This window comes from Pipistrellus kuhlii, unplaced genomic scaffold (assembly GCF_014108245.1).
Source record: "Pipistrellus kuhlii isolate mPipKuh1 unplaced genomic scaffold, mPipKuh1.p scaffold_m20_p_78, whole genome shotgun sequence".
Taxonomy (NCBI): domain Eukaryota; kingdom Metazoa; phylum Chordata; class Mammalia; order Chiroptera; family Vespertilionidae; genus Pipistrellus; species Pipistrellus kuhlii.
The window spans coordinates 191,334-213,844 of NW_023425582.1; the positions used below are offsets into that span (position 1 = coordinate 191,334).

Genomic DNA, 22,511 nt, shown 5'->3' on the forward strand with positions numbered 1-22,511 from the left:
TCTCCAGGTCACCAGTGTCTTTGTAAGAAGAGATGAGAACACAGACACTCAGGCACAGCCAGCTGTAGACCCAGCAGAGAGAGGCCTCAGAAGAAACCTGCCTTGCCAGTACCTATCCCTGAACACCAGCCCCCAGAACAGTGAGAATTACAGGTCTGTGTTCCAGTCCATGGAAGGTTGTTATGGCCACACAGGCGGCAGCTGGTACAATCACTTCATGACATCTGCTCTCTTATTGTTTCCTGAGCCCTCGAAGCACAAGCTCCTGGCTGTGTGCTCCTTCCCCTCTGGGGGACAGTGGGGGGTTGGGGGAGGGGGGAAGCTATAACCACTCTCCAACTTGGAAACTGAGGCTGGAGGGTGTCCAATGACGTGTCTAGCACGAGCCAGATAGCAATCAAGCACTCCCTGGTTCTGTGATCTATGGGAAATGCACTGCTCTGCTTACTAAACTAGCTCCTCAAGGGAAGAAAGGACTTACTTTTCGACCCAGAGCACAGAGACAAGCTTGACGCCTCTCTCTCGGGCTTTGTCCCAGGTGCGTGGGTATCCGTCTTTGAACACGACGTGAGTTACATGCTTGTTAAAAGTTTTTGAGACCTGCAGATGGAGTGCAGGAAAAAAAGTTACATTACTACTATTTGCACACAATTTCATAAAGTGAGTATAAGTGAGTGCCATTCATGGAGACAGATGCAAAATAAGCAACAAAACAGCAAACTGGTGGGTAATACTGGCAGGCAAAAGTTTACTGTTATTCACATGAAAAACAGTACAGGAATTAACAAATAACAATGCGAGAATAAACTGTTTCATGTACCCACAACTGTAAACTGACTTTTGCCCCTGAACATTCCCACCACTTGAATGTATTCCAGCACTGCAAAGTTGGTTAACGAGAAAAAAAAAATTAATGATTATTCACTACATTAACAAAATAAAAGATCATTATGATAATCTCAGTATATGCATACAACACATCCAGCAAAATTCAAGTTTATTCCAAGGACAATTCTTAGTAAATGAGGAGTTCAATGCTGGTACAAAATGCACTAGCCTTGACTACCTCAAGTTCTCGCGTGGTACACCTAAAATCTGTCAGATATTCCCAATGTCCCAACTTCACAACCTTCCCCTTAAACACCCGTTCCCTTCCCTACACTCCCCACTTGACCAGCAGCATCACGCCTCCAAGTAACCAATGGCAGGTCCGTATTCTCACCCTAGAGTCCTCCTTCCTCATGGACACAAATTCTTACTGTAGTCTTTTTTCTCCTGTCACTTTTCCACTGTCTTCTTTCCCCTTTGCGTTCTAATAACGCCCCAAATTATGTACAGAGGTCTACAATAAGGAACAATGGTTAAGGTGAATTTGTTACATGTAGCAATGGTGAGGGGAATCTGTTACTCACATGTACAATGGTGAGGTGAATTTGTTACATGTACAATGGTGAGATGAATTTCTTACCTTTGCCCCCATCTCCACAAGTTGGTTTGTAAATGTCTTTGAATAATTTTCTGTTCCATTGGCTGACCAAACTTCAACATAAGCCACTACATCTGAAAACAAACAAGGTGTTAGCATGAAATATACTGAAATTACATCCTCCCTTGCCCAAGTATTTCAATTTATTTCTCCTGTTATACTTACACTAAATTTTAAAAAATTTCAATTACAAGCCTATTCAAAATAGCATTTGTGCTATTATAGTTCTTACAAATTTCAAGCAAAGGACATACTTAGTCATACACATGACACCATTTACATTATGAACACTCAATGCTCCTCCCTAATCCCCAAACCAGGCTTAACTTTCCCAGGGCCAGAGTCTGTTTTCTGGAAAGGACCGGACAGTAAATATTCCAGACTCAGGAGCAGAGCTGTATTCCAATAAAACTTTATAAACAACGAAGTTTGAATTTGATATAGTTTTCGTCTGTCATCTTTCTCTACACCCCCTACCCCCAACCATTTAAAAAAGTAAGGAGCAACCACGGCTTGCAGCCCTGCAAGAACAGGCCACAGAAGACCTGGGCCGGGGCAGGCAGCGAGCAGACCCGGCTCCAGCGGCTTCTCTTCAAGACCTATCGCTGAGGAAGGAGGCGCAGGGTGCCCTTCTCACAAGGTGAGCCACGCAGGAGGGACGTCAGGTGGACATTACAGAAATGCCCACGTGAGAACTGTCTTCTCTTCCGACGCTAAGCCAGCAGGGCCCTTCCGCAAACCCCACACGCATCGCTCCTTCTCCCAACCGGCCCGCCTGCTGCTCCCACCCCCCTGGGGTTCCGGGCCCAGGTGCCCACCCAGGTACCCTCCCGGGTCAGGAGCAGGCCCGGCGCCCCCATCACGGCGCGGACTGGCTCTGCGCAGGGCGGGGTGGAGGAGGGAGCGCCCGCACCCTCCGTGCCTCGGTTTCCCCGCCTGCGAAGTGCGGTGAGGCCGAGCTGCTGGCCACACACAGCGTCACCCGGCATCGGCCCACAAGGTCCGAGCCGAACCCCTCGGGCCGCGGTGTTTGCCAGAATGACAGCGACGCACGTGGCCGCGGACCGCTTTTCCCACCTCCAGTCCCGGTGTCCCTGCAGCCACCGGCCCGCCCCGCGCGGGCCCCGGGGGGGAGCGGAACGCCAATGCCCGTGGGGCGGGGGGCGGCCCGCCGCCCGGGACTCGGGGTCAGCACCGCCCGCCCCGCGCCACGTCCCGAACCCGGGACAGCCCCACACAGCCCCGGGGGGCCGGGAGCTCCCCGCCGCCCGCCCCCGCCGCCGCCCGGAGAACCCGCCTCACCTTTCAGGACCGAGCCCTGTGGGGCCGCGGGGGCCGCCATGAGGGGGCCGGGAGCCGCACCGCCGACCGCGCCGAGCCCGACCCGGCAGCGCCGCGGCGGCACCGCGCAGGCGCCGCTCCCTCGGCGGATCCGCTCTCGGGCGGGTCGCAGCCGCGGCAGAGGGGGAAGCGGGGACCGGGGCCCCCGGGGCTGGGGCTGGGCGGTTCCTGCGCTGGTCCGTGTCCCGCTCCGCGAGGCCTCCGCTCGGTCCTCTCGTCCGTTAGGCGGGCGGGCGGCCCCTAGGGTCCGAGCCGAACCCCTCGGGGCCCGAAGGCGACGCGGGCACTCTCGGCGCCGCACCGGGGCCCACCTGGGAGCGGGCGCGGGAGGGAGGGAGGGCGTCGTCCGCTCAGGCCCCCGGGGCCGCGGAGTAACCGCCTAGAGCGCGCCTCGCCTCGCCTCGGTGCCCCGCGCTCCCCGGCGCCGCCCTGCCGTCCGCGCGCGGAAAGGCCGCCCGGGACGCCGGCGCGAGTGGGGACGCCGGGCGGGCGCCCCTGGCGACCAGCGCCGCCGCTCGCGAGTCCCGGCTGTGGGCTGCGCACTCGAGGCCGCGTTGCGTCCCTGCGCTCCGCCGACCGGCTTCAAACCGCCCGCCCGCCCGCGCGGCCCCGCCCACCCCGCGCAGGACGCAGACGCAGACGCAGCCACGTCCATCCCGGCCAGGGCGCAGGCGCAGCCCCGCCCCCAGGCTCTGCGCAGGCGCACGCCGGGAGCACGCGCCTGGCGGGTCCAATGGGGAGGGCGCCCCTGGGCGTGTCCGCCGGGCCTGCCCTGGGGCACGGAGGGTCTGGCTGTCAAGCCGCTGTCCTTCCTTCCACACACTTTCTCTGAGACCCTGGACCGGTTAAAGGATCCTTGTCTTTTGCACTTAGGAAAGACGCAAGCCGAAACCGGTTTGGCTCAGTGGATGGAGCGTTGAAAGGTCCCGGGTTCGATTCAGGTCAAGGGCATGGACCTTGGTTGCAGGCACATCCCCAGTAGCAGGCATGCAAGGGGCAGCTGATCGATTACTCTCTCTCATTGATGTTTCTAACTCTTTACTCTGTATCTCTCTCCCTTCTCTCTGTAAAAAATCAATAAAATGTATTTTTTAAAACTGTATTAAAAACCACACTTTCATTTCTAGGGCTCGCAGTACCAACTTTCGGTCGGTCGTGCAGATTAAACACACTCTATTCCTCAGTGGAAGTCACAACCTGAAGAGTCAAAGGGCCCCTTGTGACCTGGGGGCCAGAGGGCAGACTCCATCTGGAATCAGCTGGAAGGACCTGGTGTGAAGATTGGGCTCCAGATACCTCATAGCCAATCATCTATGAGCTATATTGATGAGATACTACCGGCCCTGGCCCCCTCGTGCCACCTGTCCCCCCCCCCCCCCCCTCCCCGCGAACTTCCTCTTCCCCTAAGGGGGCCTTAAAGACAGTGACATTTATGGCTTACTGGTGTATTATCAGTCAATCCTCCCTAGGAAGTGAGTACATTACCTTACGTATATGTTTCCCTCCTGGATTCTCACTAAAATTCTGTTACTGTAAAGGTATTTATGTGGTAACCTGGAAACAAATTGCCTCTGTCTTGCTGCCTCCCCCAGTGCCCTGATACCCTGTTTCCCGAAAATAAGACAGTGTCATATTAATTTTTGCTCCCAAAGATGCACTAGCTCTTATTTTCAGGGGATGTCTTATTTTTCCATGAAGAAGAATACGGTACACATTTATTGTTAAATGAAAATAAAGGAGATTTATTACCTGTATATGGTACGGTAGTACGGTAGTTGTCAACACAAACCAGACAAACTGAATCCTATAGTATCAAGAATTTACTCATTTATTCAATGACAATCATGTCATCATCATCTGGAACATCATCATAACAATCCAATTCCTGAATTTCCTGGTGAATTTCTTGTGACTCCATTTCTTTCAGAATCAGTGGACCAAATCTTTCATATTTAGCCTAAGGGGGAGCCTTATTTTCGGGGGGATGCCTTATATTTCACTCAGAAGGAAACCTGTAAGTAGGTCTTATTTTCGGAGGATGTCTTATTTTCGGGGAAACACGGTAGTTTAGCAAGGCTTTCTCTCGTTTCATGTGATATCATGCGATGCTCACAACAGACCTATTGAGTAATTATAGGCGTCATACATAGAGCTATTATACAAGCATATAAATATGACCTTACGACACTCTTAAGCAACAGAAATGGGACCAAGTATATTTTAAAGGTCTGATTGGCTTGACAGAAGGATTCACTGGTGAGTTGGCACCCCATCCAGCCAGCAGGAAGGAGCTCTGGAGGCTATGGACTGGGGAAGGCTTTTATTTATTTTTAAAATATATTTTATTGATTTTTTACAGAGAGGAAGGGAGAGGGATAGAGAGTTAGAAACACCGATGAGAGAAACATCGATCAGCTGCCTCCTGCACACCCCCTACTGGGGATGTGCCTGCAACCAAGGGACATGCCTTTGACTAGAATCGAACCCAGGACCTTTCAGTCTGCAGGCAGAAGCTCTATTAAAAGCACAGAGGGGGTGGGATCAGGAAATCCCACTTTTTAGAAAGGATTATGTCTGGTAAGTCACCCTTCTTGGGAGACAGTTGCGGCTGTTAGGAGGATTTAAATTTAAATTTTGGATATTAACACCTCCTTGATGCCGACCAGGAGATGCCAAACTGGCGGGCTAAGCTTACTACAATCCTGGGAAGGCTGGAACTAGAATGAAGCTTGGTTTGCAGATGTGGGGCTTAGCATAAGTGACTGTATTTGGGGCCTGGTGCACGAAATTTGTCTCTGTGCCGCACACACAGTGTCAAGTCCCTGCCTACCCATGCACGCCTCATATGAAGCCCCGCCCACCCCGCCTCCTGGTGATGGGTTGTTATGGTGCGAGGGCATCAACATAGGCTTTTATTATATAGGATTGTTACTGAATTTATTGGGGGACATTGGCTAATAAAATCACATAGGTTTTAAGAGTACAGTTCTATCACACATCACCTATATTTGTATGTGTTCACCACCCCAAGTCAAGGCTCCTTCCATCACCATTTATCCCTCTCATGTCCTCTGATAATCACTATACTGTTGTCTGTGTCTATGAGGTTGCTTGTTTGTTTGTTTATTTGTTTGTTGTTTTGCTCAGTCCTTTCACCTTTGTCTCCCATGCCTGCAACTCTCCTCCCCTCTGACAGCTGTCAGTCTGCTCTCTGTATCTGTCGGTTTCTATTTTGTTTGTTAGTTTATTTTGTTCCTTAGAGTCCCCATATAAGTGAAATATAGTACTTGTCTTTCTCTCATATAGTACACAATGCTTTCCAGGCCCACCCCTTCTGTCCCAAAGGTTTCCTTTCTTTTTACGGCCGAGTAGCACTCCGTTGTGTAAATGCACCACAGCTTTTTTATCTACTCATCCAACGATGGGCACTTGGGCTGCTTCCATCGCTTGGCAAAATAACGCTGCAGTGAACAAGAGGGTGCACATAGTCTTTCAAGTTAGTGTTTCAAGTTTCTGCGAATACTTTCCCAGAAGTGGAATCACTGGGTCGTGAGGCAGTTTCGTGTTTAATTTTTGAGGAAACGCCATACTGCTTTCCACAGTGGCTGCACCAGTCTGCATTCCCACCAACAGTGCACAAGGGTTCCCTTTTCTCCACATCCTCACCAGCACTTGTTGTTTGTTGATTTACTGATGATAGCCATTCTGACAGGTGTGAGGTGAAATCTCATTGTGGTTTTAATTTGCATCTCTCTGATGATTCGTGACATTGATCATCTTTCCATATGTCTATTGGCCTTCTGTATGTCCTCTTTGGAAGAGTAGTCAGGTCCTTGGCCCATATTTCAAATTGGATTTTTTTTGGGAGGTGTTGAGTTTTATAAGTTCTTTGTAAATCTCGATATCTTGGACATTAACACCTTATCAGATGTATTGTCGGAGACTATGTTCTCCCATTCAGTGGGTAGTTTTTCATTTTGTTGATGGTTTCCTTTGCTGTGCAGAAACATTTTAGCTTGATGTAGTCCCATTTGTTTATTTTTTCTTTTGTTTCCCTCACCTGAGGTGATATAGCAGAAAACATATTGCTATGAGAAACGTCTGAGATTTTACTGCCTCTGGTTTCTCCTAGGATTTTTATGGTTTCATGTCTAACATTAAAGCTGTTGGTTTTTCTTAACTGAACCACAAGAGGGGCTACCTTGACAAGCCCTACAAACTCATTAACTGAAAGTAGCCACACAGGATGTGTTAAGCATAAAAATTCCTCACACGGCGGGTAATGATCGGACTCCACATCCTGAAGCCGACATAATAGGTTAAACTTCACCTGAGCAAGCCCGGCCCATTGTTTTTGTATGCAATGGAACCTCGATTCTCAAACTTAATTCATTCGGGAAGGCTGATGAAGAAGGGATTTGTTTGAAAACCGAAATATTTTTTCTCATTAGAAATAATGTAAGTCTGGCCGGTATGGTTCAGTGGTTGAGCATCTACCTATGAACCAGGAGATCATGGTTTGATTCCCGTCAAGGGCACATGTCCGGGTTGTGGGCTCAATCCCAGCAGTGGACATGCAAGATGAGGCCAATCAACGATTCTCTCTTATCTCTGATGTTTCTATCTCTCCCTCTCACTTCCTCTCTAAAATAAATACAAATATATATATATTTAAAATAATGTAAATTGAATGAATTCATCCCATTCCCCCAATTGATGCCCTGTTTTAGCCTCTCTTATATGCAGTGCATGTCTAATGTACTGTTTAACCTACAAACAAACACTTATTTTCTGACATTTATCAAATCACCCCCCTCTTGGCCTTAAACTTTAAGGCTTAAAGCAATCTCTTCAGCACCGGTACAGGGTGACTCCCAGGCTGTCAGATGCAGCAGCTTTATTGCCTCTGCCTGGTTCCGATGCTGCCACTGGCTTCCTGCTTCTCCTTGATCTGAATCAGCAACTGTTCTTTTGCCTCTTGCATTGCCTGATTGTTGTTTCTGTCACTATCCTAGCAACATCAGCATTCTCAATGGCCTCTTTATATTTAAAAACTAGAGGCCTGGTGCATGAAATTCTTGAATGGGGGAGGGGTCTCCCTTAGCCGAGCCGAGCCTGCAACCTCTTCAATCTGGGACCCCCCAAGGCAGTTGGACATCCCACTCACAATCCAGGACTGCTGGCTCCCAACTGCTCGCCTGGCTGCCAGCCTGATCACCCCTTAAACACTCCCCTGCCAACCTGATCGATGTTTAACTGCTGGCCCGATTGCCCCTAACTGCCCTCCCCTGCAGTGTTGATCATCCCCAACTTCCCTCCCCTGCAGACCTGGTCCTCCCAACTCCCCTCCCCTGCTGGCCTTCTTGTGGCGGCCATCTTGTGTTCACATGGGGGCGGCCATCTTTAATCATATGGGGTGGCCATCTTGTGTGTTGAAGTAATGGTCAATTTGCATATTACCTCTTTGTCATATAGAATTGTGCTAATCGTCCATTTTGCCAGCAACATAAACACATATTATGAAAAAGTATTCTCAGGTGACCTTACCTGAAGTAATCCTTTTAAAAACATTGCATTTCCCTGCCCCACCCCCTCTGTGCTTTCACACACCTTCCGTTTCTGTAGCCTCAGGAGCACCTGTTCACTTGCCGATGGGACATGGCCCAATACGCAGATCATTCAGGAAAGCCAGTTAGATCTTTACAAGGTACTTGGTTCAATTTCTGTTGCTTAACAGTATGACAAGATCATATTTCTCTATCTGTATAACAGCTGTACTTATGATATCTATAAGCCTGAAAGTCTTTTAAAATAAAAAGGTGAAGAAAATGATGGCAGGACACGAGCTGCTAGGCGGTAGTTAGCCCTGCGGGCCCTCACCTCTGGGCAGAAGACCCACCCTGGCGGCCAGGACGTGGTGGCCTCAGGCCCAGAGCAGTCCCACAGGGAGCCATCCTGTTCTGCACAGGGTGAGAGGAAAAGGGGGGTCCAAGTGGCAGAAACAAAGAAAGAATTAAAAGAAAATCAGTGTCATCACTTGGCACATCTCGCCCTGTCCAGAGAAAAGCACTCTGCTCTACCCACCATTTCCAACTGTGGCTGAAAGGATGTTCAAAACATGCAACATTTATCCCATCCCTGGAGCATAATCTGGGTGGGTAGTTTTTTTTTAAAAACAACAACAACAACAAAAAAAAACAACAAAAAAAAACATGCAACACCTGACTATTCAGTCAAGGCACTGACTGCGTTTCCTTTAAAGTGTCAACCCAATGAAAAATGACAACAACCAATACAACAACAGCTGTCTTGTGTTAATGAATCATTTCTACCTTTTTTTTTTTTTTTTGTCAGATCAGCAACATATATATTTTTTGGTGTGCTGCAGAATTTTAGTAACTCGTGTAAGTGCTATGAGATGAAAAAAGTTGAAAATCACTGTGCTATGTGATTGACAATCATTTCTGTGAAAGATGGGATGATTTTACTACAGAATTTGTAATGGCTAGGGAAATATTGCTGGTACCAGATTCCCTCTGGCATCCAGGACCTAGCTTCCCTCACAGTCCTGGCTTCATCCAAAAAGTTGTCCAGAAGGACTTCTGGTCTAATTAGCATATTATGCTTTTATTATTATAGAAATATATATTAGAGGCCCAGTGCATGAATTCAAGCATGTGTGGGGTCCGGCCAGCCTGGCCAGGGAGAGGGGACATGGGTGGTTTGCCGGCCTGCCAGCTGGTTTAATGCCTGGTCAAGGGGACAATTTGCATATTAGCCTTTTATTATATAGGATATACCCTGAGTGGCCAGATTATTATGCATTCAGAGACCATAATAATCTGGCCATTCAGTGTATAGAAATGTTTTTAAAATGGTTTTAAAATGTTAAGAAGGTTTTAAAATGTTTAAATTAACTTACCTTAAAACTTAAAGTGTGATATTAAGAACAGCGGGAACTGCCCTGAAGCATGTGTACCTCAGGTAAGGATTTGAACTTCCGTTACTGACTCAGAGTGACTTGCTAAGATAACCATTTGAGTGAGTGATGTACTCCCTCTAGATAACCACATGTAGCCCCTCGCCCTGTTTGAGATTAACATGTGTGCATTGAGGTCATTCGTTGATAGCCACCTGAACTGCTGCGAGTATGACACAGGCTTTAAAAATGGGTCCTGAGCAGCCAGCAGTGCCCACCTGTCGAGACCGACACAAAGGCACGTCCTTTTGTTGGTCCTACAAGTGATGCCGCTCCACGCCCTGCTTCCTGCCAGAAGACAGAAGAACAGCTAGTACCTCCCAAGCTCTTGGTCGAGGGACGCTGGCCCCTGCATCAGGACCGCCCCAGCCCAGCTGCCGGACCCCAGAGGACAGCACCACCGGGACCCCATCAAGCCTGTACCAGCAGCATCAGGAACCCTTCAGTCTGCAGGCCGACGCTCTGTCCACTGAGCCAAGCTGACTCAGGGCTGTGTCTGCTTTCTTGACCGTGTCTCCCCATGGCCCTGCTCCCAGCTCCCTCCAGCGTTGTCTCTGTTTAATGAACGGTCTCACCATGTCACAATCCCAGCGCTCACACAATCCCCACCCTCGTAAGTGCCTGCATAGTGAGGCTGCAGCAGTGCTGAATGAACAGGTGGATGAAGGGAAGATGAGACAGCTCCGCAGGGTGCCCCATTTTCCAGTGACGTGGACGTGCTGCAGGAGAGGGGACAAGGGGGCGCCCGAGGCAGCGGGAAGCAAGCCCAGGAGCAAGGCCAGAGAAGGAGCTGACCCATCACCAGGCAGGAGGCCACAGTGTCAAAGGTCAAAGGGTCAGCTAATATAGTGGCTCAGAGCTTGAGCATCGACCTATGTATGGACCAGGAGGTCACAATTCAATTCCCGATCAGGGCATGTGCCTGTGTTGTGGACTCGATCCCCAGTAGGGGGCGTGCAGGAGGCAGCTAATAAATGATTCTCTCTCATCACTGATGTTTCTCTCTCTCTCTGCCTCCCTTCCACGTTGAAATCAATAAGAATGTATTAACAAAATACAAACGTAGTGACAGAGACCATCTGGGACTCTGTTGAGAGCATTTCGGGGAAGTGAGGTGTGAGGGCAGGTCTCAGGCTGGGTCACCGTGAATGAGGGCAGTGAGAGAGCAGGGAATGGGGTTGAGCTTCACACTGCAGCCGAGCCGTTGCTGAGCGTGGCTTTCAGAAATTCAGTTTTGTGGTCCTCATTTGTGATGTGGGAATAATAACGGTACCACCTGCTGGGATGCTGAAGAATCTGTAATAATTAAAGCGTAGTATGCTAATGAGACCGGACAGCCAAACGGCCTTCTGGACATCATTCCGGACCTCTTTCCAGACAAAGCCACAGGGGTGGGGGCCGAAGCAGAGGCAGTTAGGGGCGATCAGGCAGGCAGGACTGAGAGGGAACCCTCCACCCCCCCCCCCCCCACAAATTTTGTGCACCGGGCCTCTAGTTAGAAATAACGAAGCCACAGATATGCCTCGAGGGGATCCCTGATAAAGGGTGGTAGTTGCTGTAATCTGGTTCAGTGTCTGCATTTAAATGTGCTGTTCTGGGAGGAGAAAGAGATCTGACTAAAGTGATGGAGGCTGATCTCGGTTTAAAAAGTTTACCAGGTATAATACGTCACAGAGTCTGCCCCAGGAAGAATTTATAAAAATTCGTTGAGGAACATGTAACAAGGACAACCAGGAAGCTTTGCATCTATCTGCAGTAACCTGTGGAATACCTGAATATAAACCAGTGACTTGTAGACGAGGCATCCCTGTGCGATGTGTTTCTGTCGAAGAAGCCACCCGTCATCGTTATAACGTGTCTCTCTTCAGGCGAAGCGTGTCTGACTTCGCTGTGACGGCGGTGAACTCCCACTGCTTGGGAAGAGTTCTCAGGTTCCACATCCTGGTGGTCACGTAGAGGACCTGGTCCCTGCCCACAGCGCAAACTGGACTCCAGTCTGTCTTCTCCATGAAAGGAGGGCAGGACCAGGCCTAGCCTGCAGCCTAGGACAAGGTCCAGGACCAGCCCCCAGGAGGAAAAGCGTCCCACCACGAGGTGGCGCTGCTGCGCTTCGAGAAATCCAAGGAAGGACCACAGGCTCAGAAAGCACCAGCAGGAGGCGATCCTGGGGAGCAGCCCACAGCCCCCACCCTGTGCCCCCGCCTCCACCCAGGAGGCCCGCCTGACTCTCCTGAGCTGGACGACAGCGAGCCCGTGGAATCCAGCTCATCGTGTGCACGTGACTCACAGCCCGACATTCGTACACAGAGGACCATATGGAGATCATGCACACACACACGCACATGCTATAACAGATGCTGCGTGTCCATGTTAGCACATGTGCAAGGACTAGCACCACTAACCGAGGGGAGACAGGGAAACACGGGGTCCCACCCTGAGTGATTTTAAAGGCAGTGATGCTTAACATGCATTTCGTTTCCAAACGGGAGCGGTCAGCTGTTGAAGTTTACATACATCTCGGGAGCCTCCCAGTAGGACACAGGTCACCCAGGATCCCCGTAGGAGAGGCAGCAGGTGCAGAGAACCCGGATGCCGGAAAGTGCTGCCACCTGCCAGCACGGCTTGAGCAGAGTAGTGCGGCCCGCGTGCCCACGCCGGAGCCAGGACAACTCAGTGCCCTCGGTATTTGCCGTCCGTTCTCACAGGATTCTGGACCTGCGGGGACCAGGGTCCAGGCGGTGCACACACCCTCCTCTGCCTTTTCGGGAGTTGTCGCCTATGGAGGCTGCATTACCACTGCCGAGCGCCAGGGGGCAGTCGAGGCCTGATGATAGGTTCCTGTGTGGGAAGGTGCAGCTGAGAGTTCCCTGGGAAGGAAATGGGGAGCCAGTGCTCCACGTCCCCTCCTGGACCTTCCAGAAAGCAGAGGCCTGAGGGTAGGGAGGAGGTGGTGCAGGAGGCGAGCTCTGCACCCCGGGGCAGGGCAGAGGCACACCAGGGCTCCAAGATTGCATGAATTCTCTGAAGAAGTGTGTCACCAGCCCTTTAAGTGATGCAATGGCCTGTCCTGCGTGGCTCAGTTGTGGAGTGTCGACCTATGAACCAGGAGGTCAGGGTTCAATTCCCGGTCAGGGCACATGCCTAGGGTGCAGGCTCGATCCCCAGGGTGGGGTGTGCAGGAGGCAGCCAATCCATGATTCTCTCTCCTTGATGTTTCCAATCCTTGAGTTTCTCTCTCTCTCTCACTCTCGCTCTCGCTCTCGCTCTCTCTCTCCCTTCCAATCTGAAATCAATAAACAAATAAAAATTTTAAAAAATGACACAAAGAGTGATTTGGAGGAAAAGAAGTGTGGGCATGGCCATGTCTGACACTAAGGAGTGTTTGGAAAAGTTGGCCTCCCCCATGAAAGAGACTCAGGAAAACCTGAATGATAGATGTACAGAGCGGGTGGCCCCCAAAGATCGGGGGACCGAGAAACGCCCTCGGGTTTGGGGGATGGAAGTTCGCTGGGCAAAGGCTGACGTGGGCCCTTCTGAGGGAAGGATCCAGGGTCCGCCTGCCTTCCCAGCCCGCGAGGAGGCACGCCAGCGGAGCTCCCCTATGTCTCCGGCCAAGGGCTCTGCTCACCCACTGTCTTCTCTTTTCATGGAAAAGAATCACAGGTGGCTGAGTGGGAATAAACCCTGGAAACCATCTGGCTCCATCTGCAATAGCGTTCACTCAAGTTCACGTTTAAAAATATATTTTTATTCATTTCAGAGAGGAAGAGAGAGGGGGAGAGAGAAACATCCATGATGAGAGAGAATCATGGATCGGCTGCCTCCTGCACGCCCCCTACTGGGGATCCAGCCCACAACCTGGGCATGTGCACTGACCAGGAATCGAACCTGGGACCCTTCAGTCCACAGGCAGATGCTCTACCCACTGAGCCACACCTCCCGGTACCTTTGAGGGCAGCTTGCTGTGACCACATCGCCTGCCTGCGGATACCCACATTTGCAGCAGCTCGCAATGCTGACAAGAGCCTGGTCCCCAGGCCCGTCTGTATTACAACGGCGTGTGAAATGGCCGTGTGTTGGCAAAGCCCGTTTGCGAGAGAACGTGCCTCCTCCTGCGCAGATGAGCTGCTGGACCGCGGTTCCAGGTGCCGGGCTTCGGGAGGCTGGCCGATGCTGCTCTCGCCGACGGTCTCTGGCTCCAGCAGTCCTTGCTGCTTACCCCGCGTCCGGCTGCGAAGGCCGGGGGTGAGATGGATGCCTCCGGGAGGAGTGAGTAACGGCCTTCAGGAGGAGAGCAGGCAGCCGATCAGTTCAGTGGGGACGAGAGCCGAATGACCGCCATCCGTTAGCCACCTGGCACCGACAGGAGGACGAGAGGAGAGGCTGCTCCGTGTGAACGGCTGTGGGATCCCGGAGGGTGCAGGCTTTGCTCTTGGACCTGCCTTGATGCTTGGCTCTGAGCCGGATGAGCTCTGCTACTTTGGGCAAAGGAGTGAGTCCCTCGGAACTTTAATCCTAAATAATATAAGGCTAATATGCAAATCAGCCAAATGGTGGGAGAACCCATCACTATGATGTGCACTGACCACCAGGGGGCAGACGTTCAATGCAGGAGCTCTGGTGGAAGTCCAGAACCGGGCTCAAGGCTGGTGTGGTGGGAGCCTCTCCTGCCTCTGCAGCAGCGCTAAGGATGTCTGACTGCTGGCTTAGTCTCGCTCCCAGCTAAGGTCTCAGACATCTCCTGAGGGCTCCTGGACAGTGAGAGGGTGCAGGCTGGGCCGAGGGACACCCCTGAGTGCATACATTTTGTGCAGCGGACCTCTAGTTTCCTTCTTAAAATAAAAAAAAATGGTTGGGATTTGTTGATGCTTTTTAAAAAATATGTTGTTATTGATGTGCGAGAGGAAGGGAGAGGGAGAGAGAGATAGAAAGATCCATGATGAGAGAGAATCATGAATCGGCTGCCTCCTGCATGCCCCCCACTGGAGATGGAACCCACAACCTGCACCTGTGCCCTGACCTGGAATCCAACTGTGACCTCCAGGTTCATAGGTCAATGCTCACGCACTGAGCCGCGGTGGCCAGGGGTGGTTTTTAGTTCTCACCGCTCTGCCATGTGGCCTTCCCACAGAAGAGACGTGCCGGCCTGCCCAGTGCACGAGGCACGGGGGAGGCGTGTGTGAGTGCGTGTGAGATGCCCGTGTTAGGTAAACCCCACTGGTAATGGTCGATGAGGAATAAACACCAGAATTTCAGAGACCAGACGCTGAGCAAGAAAGGAAATAGTGAGTTAATCCACATGGGGGAGGAACAGCCTCCCACACATTCATGAGGAATACCCATCTGCAGAGAGTGTGGTGATGTCTTAGAGATCAATCCCAGCCCCTCCCACTCTGCTCCCCTCTCTGCACCCGCTCGGCCCACAGCCTCCCCCTCGGACGGACGGCGGGACTCCCCAGCCAGAGGGCCCCGCTCCAGGCTGCAGACGGATTGATCCTGTCAGACGCCAGGGGCCCCGCTGGGTTATTGATGGGGATCTAATTCTATTTGCTCTCCCTCTGGAGGCACACGCTGTTGTAAAAGGCCGAATTCCGCCTCCTTTCAGGCCAGTTTCACCTGAGATGGTGTCCCCACTCACCAAGTGCGACACTCTGATCCCAGCATCTGTCCCGGTCCCTGCAGCCTGGCCTGGCCTTCCCGGGTGGTTCCTCCCTGTGCCCGCTCCTGGCCCCCTGTGCCCGCTCCTGGCCCCGGGCCTCCTGTGCAGGAAGGCGCTTCCTGGGGCCGTCCTCAGGGCCCTGCTGGCCTCACCAGGTCACGGTTTGGGTCAGCGGCTCCTGCGCTGTCAGGTTCCCGGATCTCAGTGACTCAGCCATGGCACATGGTGCCTCTGGGCTCAGAAACAGCGAACCAAGTGGAACCCCTTAGTGCACCACCCGGCACCCCATCCTCGGCGTTCACCCCCAGGAGCTGAAAACCGACGTCCACACGGAACCCACCTGCAGGTGCTCACGGCGCTTCGTGCCCGGCTGCCGAACCCGGGGCGGCCAGCTGCCGGGCAGGCGAATGGGCACCGAGGCGGGGGTCCACCCAGACCGCGGGCTTCGGTTCAGAGCTCACAGGAAGCCAGCCACCGAGCCAGGAAAAGGCGAGGGGGGCCCTGGCTGGTGTTGCCCAGTGGACAGAGCGCCGGCCTGCGGACTGAAGGGTCCCGTGTCTGAGTCCCGGTCAGGACACGAGCCTGGGTTGTGGGCTCCATCCCCAGTAGGGGGCGAGCAGGAGGCAGCGACCCATGATTCTCTCATTCACCGATGTCATTGTCTCTCTCTCTCCCTTCCTCTCTGAAACCAATAAAAACCAAAATATTTAAAAGAACTATTGCTAACTGTGCAGCCTGTTTGCTTTCCTTGCTTATTTTGATAATTGGGAGTGTTGCCAATTGTAAGCCAAGATTGCTTTTCTGCCACCTGTAATGACTGAGCACTCGGCTTCCTTAAGAACATGGATGAGTCCCCTTCTGAGGACAAGGGTACACTGAGCTTATTCCCTCCACCAGTCCCACTCCCCAGCCCCCGATGACGCGTGCAGGGTGCTCGCTGACCTCCCGCCTCCTTCTCCTTTTCCTGCCATGTTCCCACGACCGAATCCTTCTGTGCGGTTCCAGGGCACATGATGGCACAGCGCCGTCTCCCTGGCCCTACGTTTGTTTATGTCTTAGTTCTACAGTCAAACACCCAGACTTTAAAAACAACTCTGCTAGCCTGAGACTCAGCCTTGATTAATTTCCTCAGCAAGACTCAGGAGAGCCAGGCAGTTTGTTGTTGTTTTCATAACTGGGAGTGGGGTCCCCTGCACCTTGCCCTGTTGGGCCCCCCTACACCCCGCCCTGTTGGGGTCCCCCTGAGCCCCACCCAGTCGGTTCCCCCTGCGCCCAGGAACCTGGGAGGCTCCAGCCGGAGTAGCTTTTGCTCAAGTCAGTGGCCAGCGTGCAGCTCTCCACATCATTTGTAGTCTGTGGGTTAGCTCTGTCTCCTACTTTCGCTGCAAAAAATAAGGAGTTTGCAAAACGGCTTTGTTCTCCTGACTGCTTTTTTCTGATTTCCAGGAGGAGAAAAACGCTGACACACCAGCCGTGTTCGCACCAACCCTCAGAGGCTCTACGCTGGAACCACACGGGCTGCTTTCTGTTGTGTGCTGGGCATCCACCTCTCATTGTGGTCTGAGAACACGGCCCATACGACATCGGTTCGGTTATATCAGGTGAGGAATTCTGTGCCTCTTAGCAGGCAGCCATTGTGTGTCCGTGCCCCAGGAGTGCTTGCCGAGAAAGTGCGTCCACCTAGGAACCCAGGGGTCACGGTTTGATCTCCAGCCAGGGCACATGCCCGAGCTGCAGGCTCGATCTCCAGTGTAAGGTGTGCAGGAGGCAGCTGATCCATGCTTCTCTCATCACCGATGTTTCTATCTCTCTCCCTCTCCTTTCCTCTCTGAAACCAATAAAAACATATTTACAAAAGAAGAAATTTCCAGCTCTGGAGTCCCAGGCGTGGTGCTTCGGGGACCAGCCCCGTCTTGACATTGTCTAGGGGGACAGGGAGCCACCTCATTCACATAACGAAGACTGGCTGTCCCTGGGGAGACTCCCAGGGCGGAAGCTCTGAGGCAGGAGCTGGGGAAGGAGAGTAGGTCTGCCTTTGGGACCCCACGGCGCCTTCCCAGGATCCTGTGTTCTCCCCAGGGTGCCTTCCGAGGATCATCTGGGCTTTTCCCACGGCGCCTTCCCAGGATCCTCTGGGCTCTCCCTGTGGATTTCCTCTCATCGCCTCGGGTGATGCATGGGCCAGGCAGGCTGACGCCTGTTGGGAGCAGCATCAGCTTTCTCTACCGGCCTCCGGGGGGAGAGAACCTGGAGCCAGGGCTGGCGCCTCCAGCAGGACCCTGAGCGTCACCCACCCTTCTGTTGGTGCAGGCCGGAACATTTAAAATAATTTATTTGTGTTATTTCAGGGCAGAAGGGAGAGGGAGAAGGAGAGAGAGAGAGAGAGAGAGAGAGAGAGAGAGAGAGAGAGAGAGAGAGAGAGAGAGAGAGAAACATCAATGAGAGAGAATCATCAATCAGCTGCCTCCTGCACCCCCCACCCCTACTGGGGATGCGCCCGAAACCAAGGTACATGCCCTTGACTGGAATCAAACCCGGGACCTTCCAGTCCTCAGGCAGACGTTCTATCCACCGAGCCAAACCAGTTTCGGCAGGCCGAAGCATTTTTTAAAAATTTATTTGTATTATTTCAGAGCGGAAGGGAGAGGAAGAGAGAGAGAGAGAGGAACATTAAGAGCCAGAAAGAATTACAGATAGGCTACCTCTGGCACGCCCCCTACTAGGGATGAGGCCTGCCAGGAATCAAACCTGGGACCCTTCAGGCCACAGGCCGACGCCCTATCCACTGAGCCACACCGGTGGGCAGAACTGTGAGGGCTTGGAATAAAAGTGCGTGCGTTTATGTGCGTTTAAGAGAAATGCAGGAGCCATCCCTCTCCGTGCCTGAACCGCTCCTTCTAAGTCAGTCATCAATCTCCCCCCCAGCGGTGTGAGGGGATAAAACGGAATTCCGCTGGAGGCAGTCACGTGCTGGGCTGAGGGGGGAAAACCTTTGGTTCCCTCCCAGGAGTGGGATCCCCCGTGTTCCTGGGGAAGAGGCCGGAGCCGAGGCTGGAGTGCCCAGCTTCCGAGGGAAGTGTGTTGGGACGGGTGTGGGTGTTGGGAGGGGTGTGGGGACGGTGTGGGTGTAGAGACGGTGTGGGTGTGGGGAGGGGTGTAGGAATGGGTGTGGGTGTGGGGAGGGGTGTAGGGACTGGTGTGGGTGTGGGGATGGTGTGGGTATAGGGACGGTATGGGTGTAGGGACAGTGTGGGTGTGGGGAGGGGTGTTGGGAGGGGTGTGGGTTTGGGGAGGGGTGTTAGGAAGGGTGTGGGTTTGGGGAGGGGTGTAGGGACGGGTGTGGGTGTGGGGAGGGGTGTGGGGACGGTATGGGTGTAGGGACAGTGTGGGTGTGGGTGTGGGGAGGGGAGTTGGGAGGGGTGTGGGTTTGGGGAGAGGTGTAGGGACGGTGTGGGTGTGGGGAGGGGTGTAGGGACGGGTGTGGGTGTGGGGAGGGGTGTGGGGACGGTGTGGGTGTGGGGAGGAGTGTAGGGACGGTGTGGGTGTGGGGAGGGGTGTGGGGAGGGGTGTGGGTGTGGGGAGGGGTGTAGGGACGGTGTGGGTGTGGGGAGGGGTGTGGGGACGGTATGGGTGTAGGGACGGTGTGGGTGTGGGGAGGGGTGTGGGTGTGGGGAGGGGTGTAGGGACGGGTGTGGGTGTGGGGAGGGGTGTGGGGACGGTGTGGGTGTGGGGAGGGGTGTGGGGACGGGTGTGGGTGTGGGGAGGGGTGTGGGGAGGGGTGTGGGTGTGGGGAGGGGTGTGGGGACGGGTGTGGGTGTGGGGAGGGGTGTAGGGACGGGTGTGGGTGTGGGGAGGGGTGTGGGTGTGGGGAGGGGTGTAGGGACGGTGTGGGTGTGGGGAGGGGTGTGGGGATGGTGTGGGTGTAGGGACAGTGTGGGTGTGGGGAGGGGTGTGGGTGTGGGGAGGGGTGTGGGGACGGTGTGGGTGTGGGGAGGGGTGTGGGGACGGTATGGGTGTAGGGACAGTGTGGGTGTGGGTGTGGGGAGGGGAGTTGGGACGGGTGTGGGTGTGGGGAGGGGTGTGGGGACGGTGTGGGTGTGGGGAGGGGTGTGGGGACGGTGTGGGTGTAGGGACAGTGTGGGTGTGGGGACGGGTGTGGGTGTGGGGAGGGGTGTGGGGACGGTGTGGGTGTGGGGAGGGATGTGGGGACGGTGTGGGTGTGGGGAGGGGTGTGGGGACGGGTGTGGGTGTGGGGAGGGGTGTGGGGAGGGGTGTGGGTGTGGGGAGGGGTGTGGGGACGGGTGTGGGTGTGGGGAGGGGTGTAGGGACGGGTGTGGGTGTGGGGAGGGGTGTGGGTGTGGGGAGGGGTGTAGGGACGGGTGTGGGTGTGGGGAGGGGTGTGGGGACGGTGTGGGTGTAGGGACAGTGTGGGTGTGGGGACGGGTGTGGGTGTGGGGAGGGGTGTGGGGAGGGGTGTGGGTGTGGGGAGGGGTGTGGGGACGGTATGGGTGTAGGGACGGTGTGGGTGTGGGGAGGGGTGTGGGTGTGGGGAGGGGTGTGGGGACGGTGTGGGTGAGGAACCCGGCCGGGGTCTCAGTCGCGGGGAGTGCTTCTCCATGTGGAACGTGAGGCCTGGGCTGCAGCCATGTCCCCGTGTCCCCAGTGCATACTATGGTGTAAAGGAGCCCTTTTTCCAGCCTCTGACAGGACATGGCCTGGGACTGGGGGAGCGGCCCAGCTGGGCTGAGGCCACCTTCCCTGAGGGGCGCGGAGTGGGGCCAGTCACAGGGGCCAGGAACCAGTGCAGAGACTGAGACGCCCTGAGTGGCTTCACCTGGGCCCACTTCCTCTGGTCTTTCAGGCTTCCGCACGCCAGCTCGTCCTCTCCCACCCTTTTCCTCTGTCCTGGGGGCCACCGCATCCCCTCCTTCGAGTGGGAACCCCGGGGGCATCTCTGTCCTTGAAGTCCTGTCCGCAGCGGGAAGGAGGCCGGGACGAAGGGCCGGAATCAGAGGAGCTGGTCTTGCAGGCGGGGAGGCTGCTGGCCTGGGGGCCTCCACGGCCTCCTTCCCTCCAACATCAAACCCAGCTAACGGGAGGGACGACATCAAATCCAGCTAACGGAGGGACGGTGGGGCACCAGCCAGGGAGCCGTCAGGCCTGTCAGATGCAGCCGTGCAGCTGTCTCCCGGACAGCCAGGGCGTCCCCGAGGGCCCTTTGTATTCCACTCGGCTCTCCCTCCGAATCCACGCTGTTCTCCGGCGATGAACTCACAGCCGGTTCTGTCTCTCCTGAATTCTAACACAGGCACCGGGCAACAGCGGCCAGCCTGCAGTCAGAGCGAACCCTAGACCCTTCCCTTTCTCTCTGAAATCAATAAAAATGTATTTAACTTCCCCCCCAAAACCACAAAAAACGGGCCCCAGGAGAGCCGACAGAAAGTGCTGGAAATGCCCGTGTGAACACGCCTGTGTGTTTCTGTCTGTCTCACTGGAACAGGCTGGAGGCTCTCGCTGGAACAGGTGTGGGCAGGGCTGCACCCAGGTGCCCTTAGAGACTGGGCAGTGGAGACGCAGCGCCCGCACCACCCGCATGCCCGCTGGTGCTGCAGGAGGAAGCGGAGCGTGGAGGCAGGTGGAAGAGCTGGAGACCAGGTGAGTCCGCGCTGCTCAGAGCAGGGAGTGCGCGGCTGGGGAGGGCCGGGGAGGGCCAGGAGGGCCGGGGAGGGCTGGGGAGGGCCAGTGGGGCCCCCGTGGGGGCCGGTGGGTACGTCCCCTCCTCCATCACCACCCTGGTGCTCGGCGCATTGCTGGGTCCGTGACGTGTGTCTACGCAACTGCCTTCAGCGAGTCTGTGAGTTCGGGAACTCGGGGTCCAATTCCAGAATGTTCCTAGTTCTCTCGACTCCTCCTTATCTGCCCGGCCCAGGAGCTCATGGTCTGGCGGGGGGGTGAACCTGGGCTCCTTCCTGTGTAAAGAGGCGATGGTCCTTGAAGTCCTGTCCGCAGAGGGAAGGAGGTGGGAGACCCCCCCCTCGGGGGTGTCTGATGTTTTGGGGCCATGGTTGTCCTGGTTTCTGTTCTTGTGGAACAAACGGCACGGAACTGGTGACTTACAAGCACCATTTCATGATGCCGAAGGGTTTGGGGGACATGGCTGCGCGTGGAGACCGGAGGCTGCAGGTGGCCTGGTGGGGGTGGGAGGGATTCTGTTGTTTCATGGGGCCCAGCTTCGGTGTGGGAAGATGAGAAAGTTCTAGGATGATGGTGGTGATGGTTACACAATAACCACGAATGTCCCTAATGCCACTGGACACACATACAGGGCTGACACAGTGATGTGTCTAGACCACATGTGTCAAACACAAGGCCCGCGGGCCAAATCCGTCCCACCAGGCCTTGCAATGTGGCCCGCACCGCGCTGTCATCACTGCACTCCGTTGCGTTTCCATCACAATGACAGTTTATGACTGTTCAGTAAACCATTCGGCCCGCGATTTAGGCTGGATTTTAGATTTTGGCCCCTTCTCTGATTGAGTTCGACACCCCTAGTCTAGACACACCAAGAAGCACACGGCAGTAAAACAAGGACATACGCAGCAGCCTCTGACTTTGAACAATCGTTTGCATCTGCAGTGACGGCTGATCTTCCCAAAGGACCAGGCCAGGACGTGTCTTTGGGGGCAGTAAGCATCTCTCCTCCCCCTGAGGTTTGGTACCTAATCAGATCGCCTTTAAAATACACTGAGAATTTGGGCCCACCACCCAGACATGTGCCCTGCCCTGGAATCGCACCGTGACCTCCTGGTTCATAGGTCGATGCTCAACCATGGAGCCACACCAGCTGGGCCTGAGAGCCTTTTAAATGTAAGATGAAGTAGGCCAGTGGTCGGCAAACTCATTAGCCAACAGAGTCAGATAGTAACAGTGCAACGATTGAAATTTCTTTTGAGAGCCATGATTTTTAAACTTAAACTATATAGGTACCTCTGATTGAGGTACACTCAAGGGGCTAAAGAGCCGAATGAGGCTCAAGAGCCGTGGTT

The 22,511-nt window shown here is 54.2% G+C and overlaps 1 protein-coding gene and 1 long non-coding RNA gene across 2 annotated transcripts in view; both read right to left on the reverse strand.

The window, feature by feature from the left end:
• MCPH1 (microcephalin 1) overlaps nt 1-3,427 on the reverse strand; it is an 88,109-nt gene extending 84,682 nt beyond the window's left edge. The window contains exons 1-3 of the mRNA XM_036423172.2: nt 2,789-3,427; nt 1,469-1,560; nt 482-600 (exon numbers count right to left, since the gene is read on the reverse strand). Of these exons, the coding sequence (XP_036279065.2) occupies nt 482-600; nt 1,469-1,560; nt 2,789-2,828 (251 nt within the window). The 5' untranslated portion in view covers nt 2,829-3,427. The remainder of the gene's footprint in view (nt 1-481; nt 601-1,468; nt 1,561-2,788) is intronic.
• Nucleotides 3,428-5,413: 1,986 nt separating this feature from the next.
• On the reverse strand, nt 5,414-21,810 carry LOC118710621. Its single transcript, XR_004985459.2, has 3 exons — nt 21,798-21,810; nt 16,541-16,545; nt 5,414-5,544 (listed from the first exon to the last, which is right to left on the reverse strand). It is a non-coding gene; the product is annotated as an uncharacterized LOC118710621 (long non-coding RNA).
• Between the last annotated feature and the right edge of the window lie 701 nt (nt 21,811-22,511).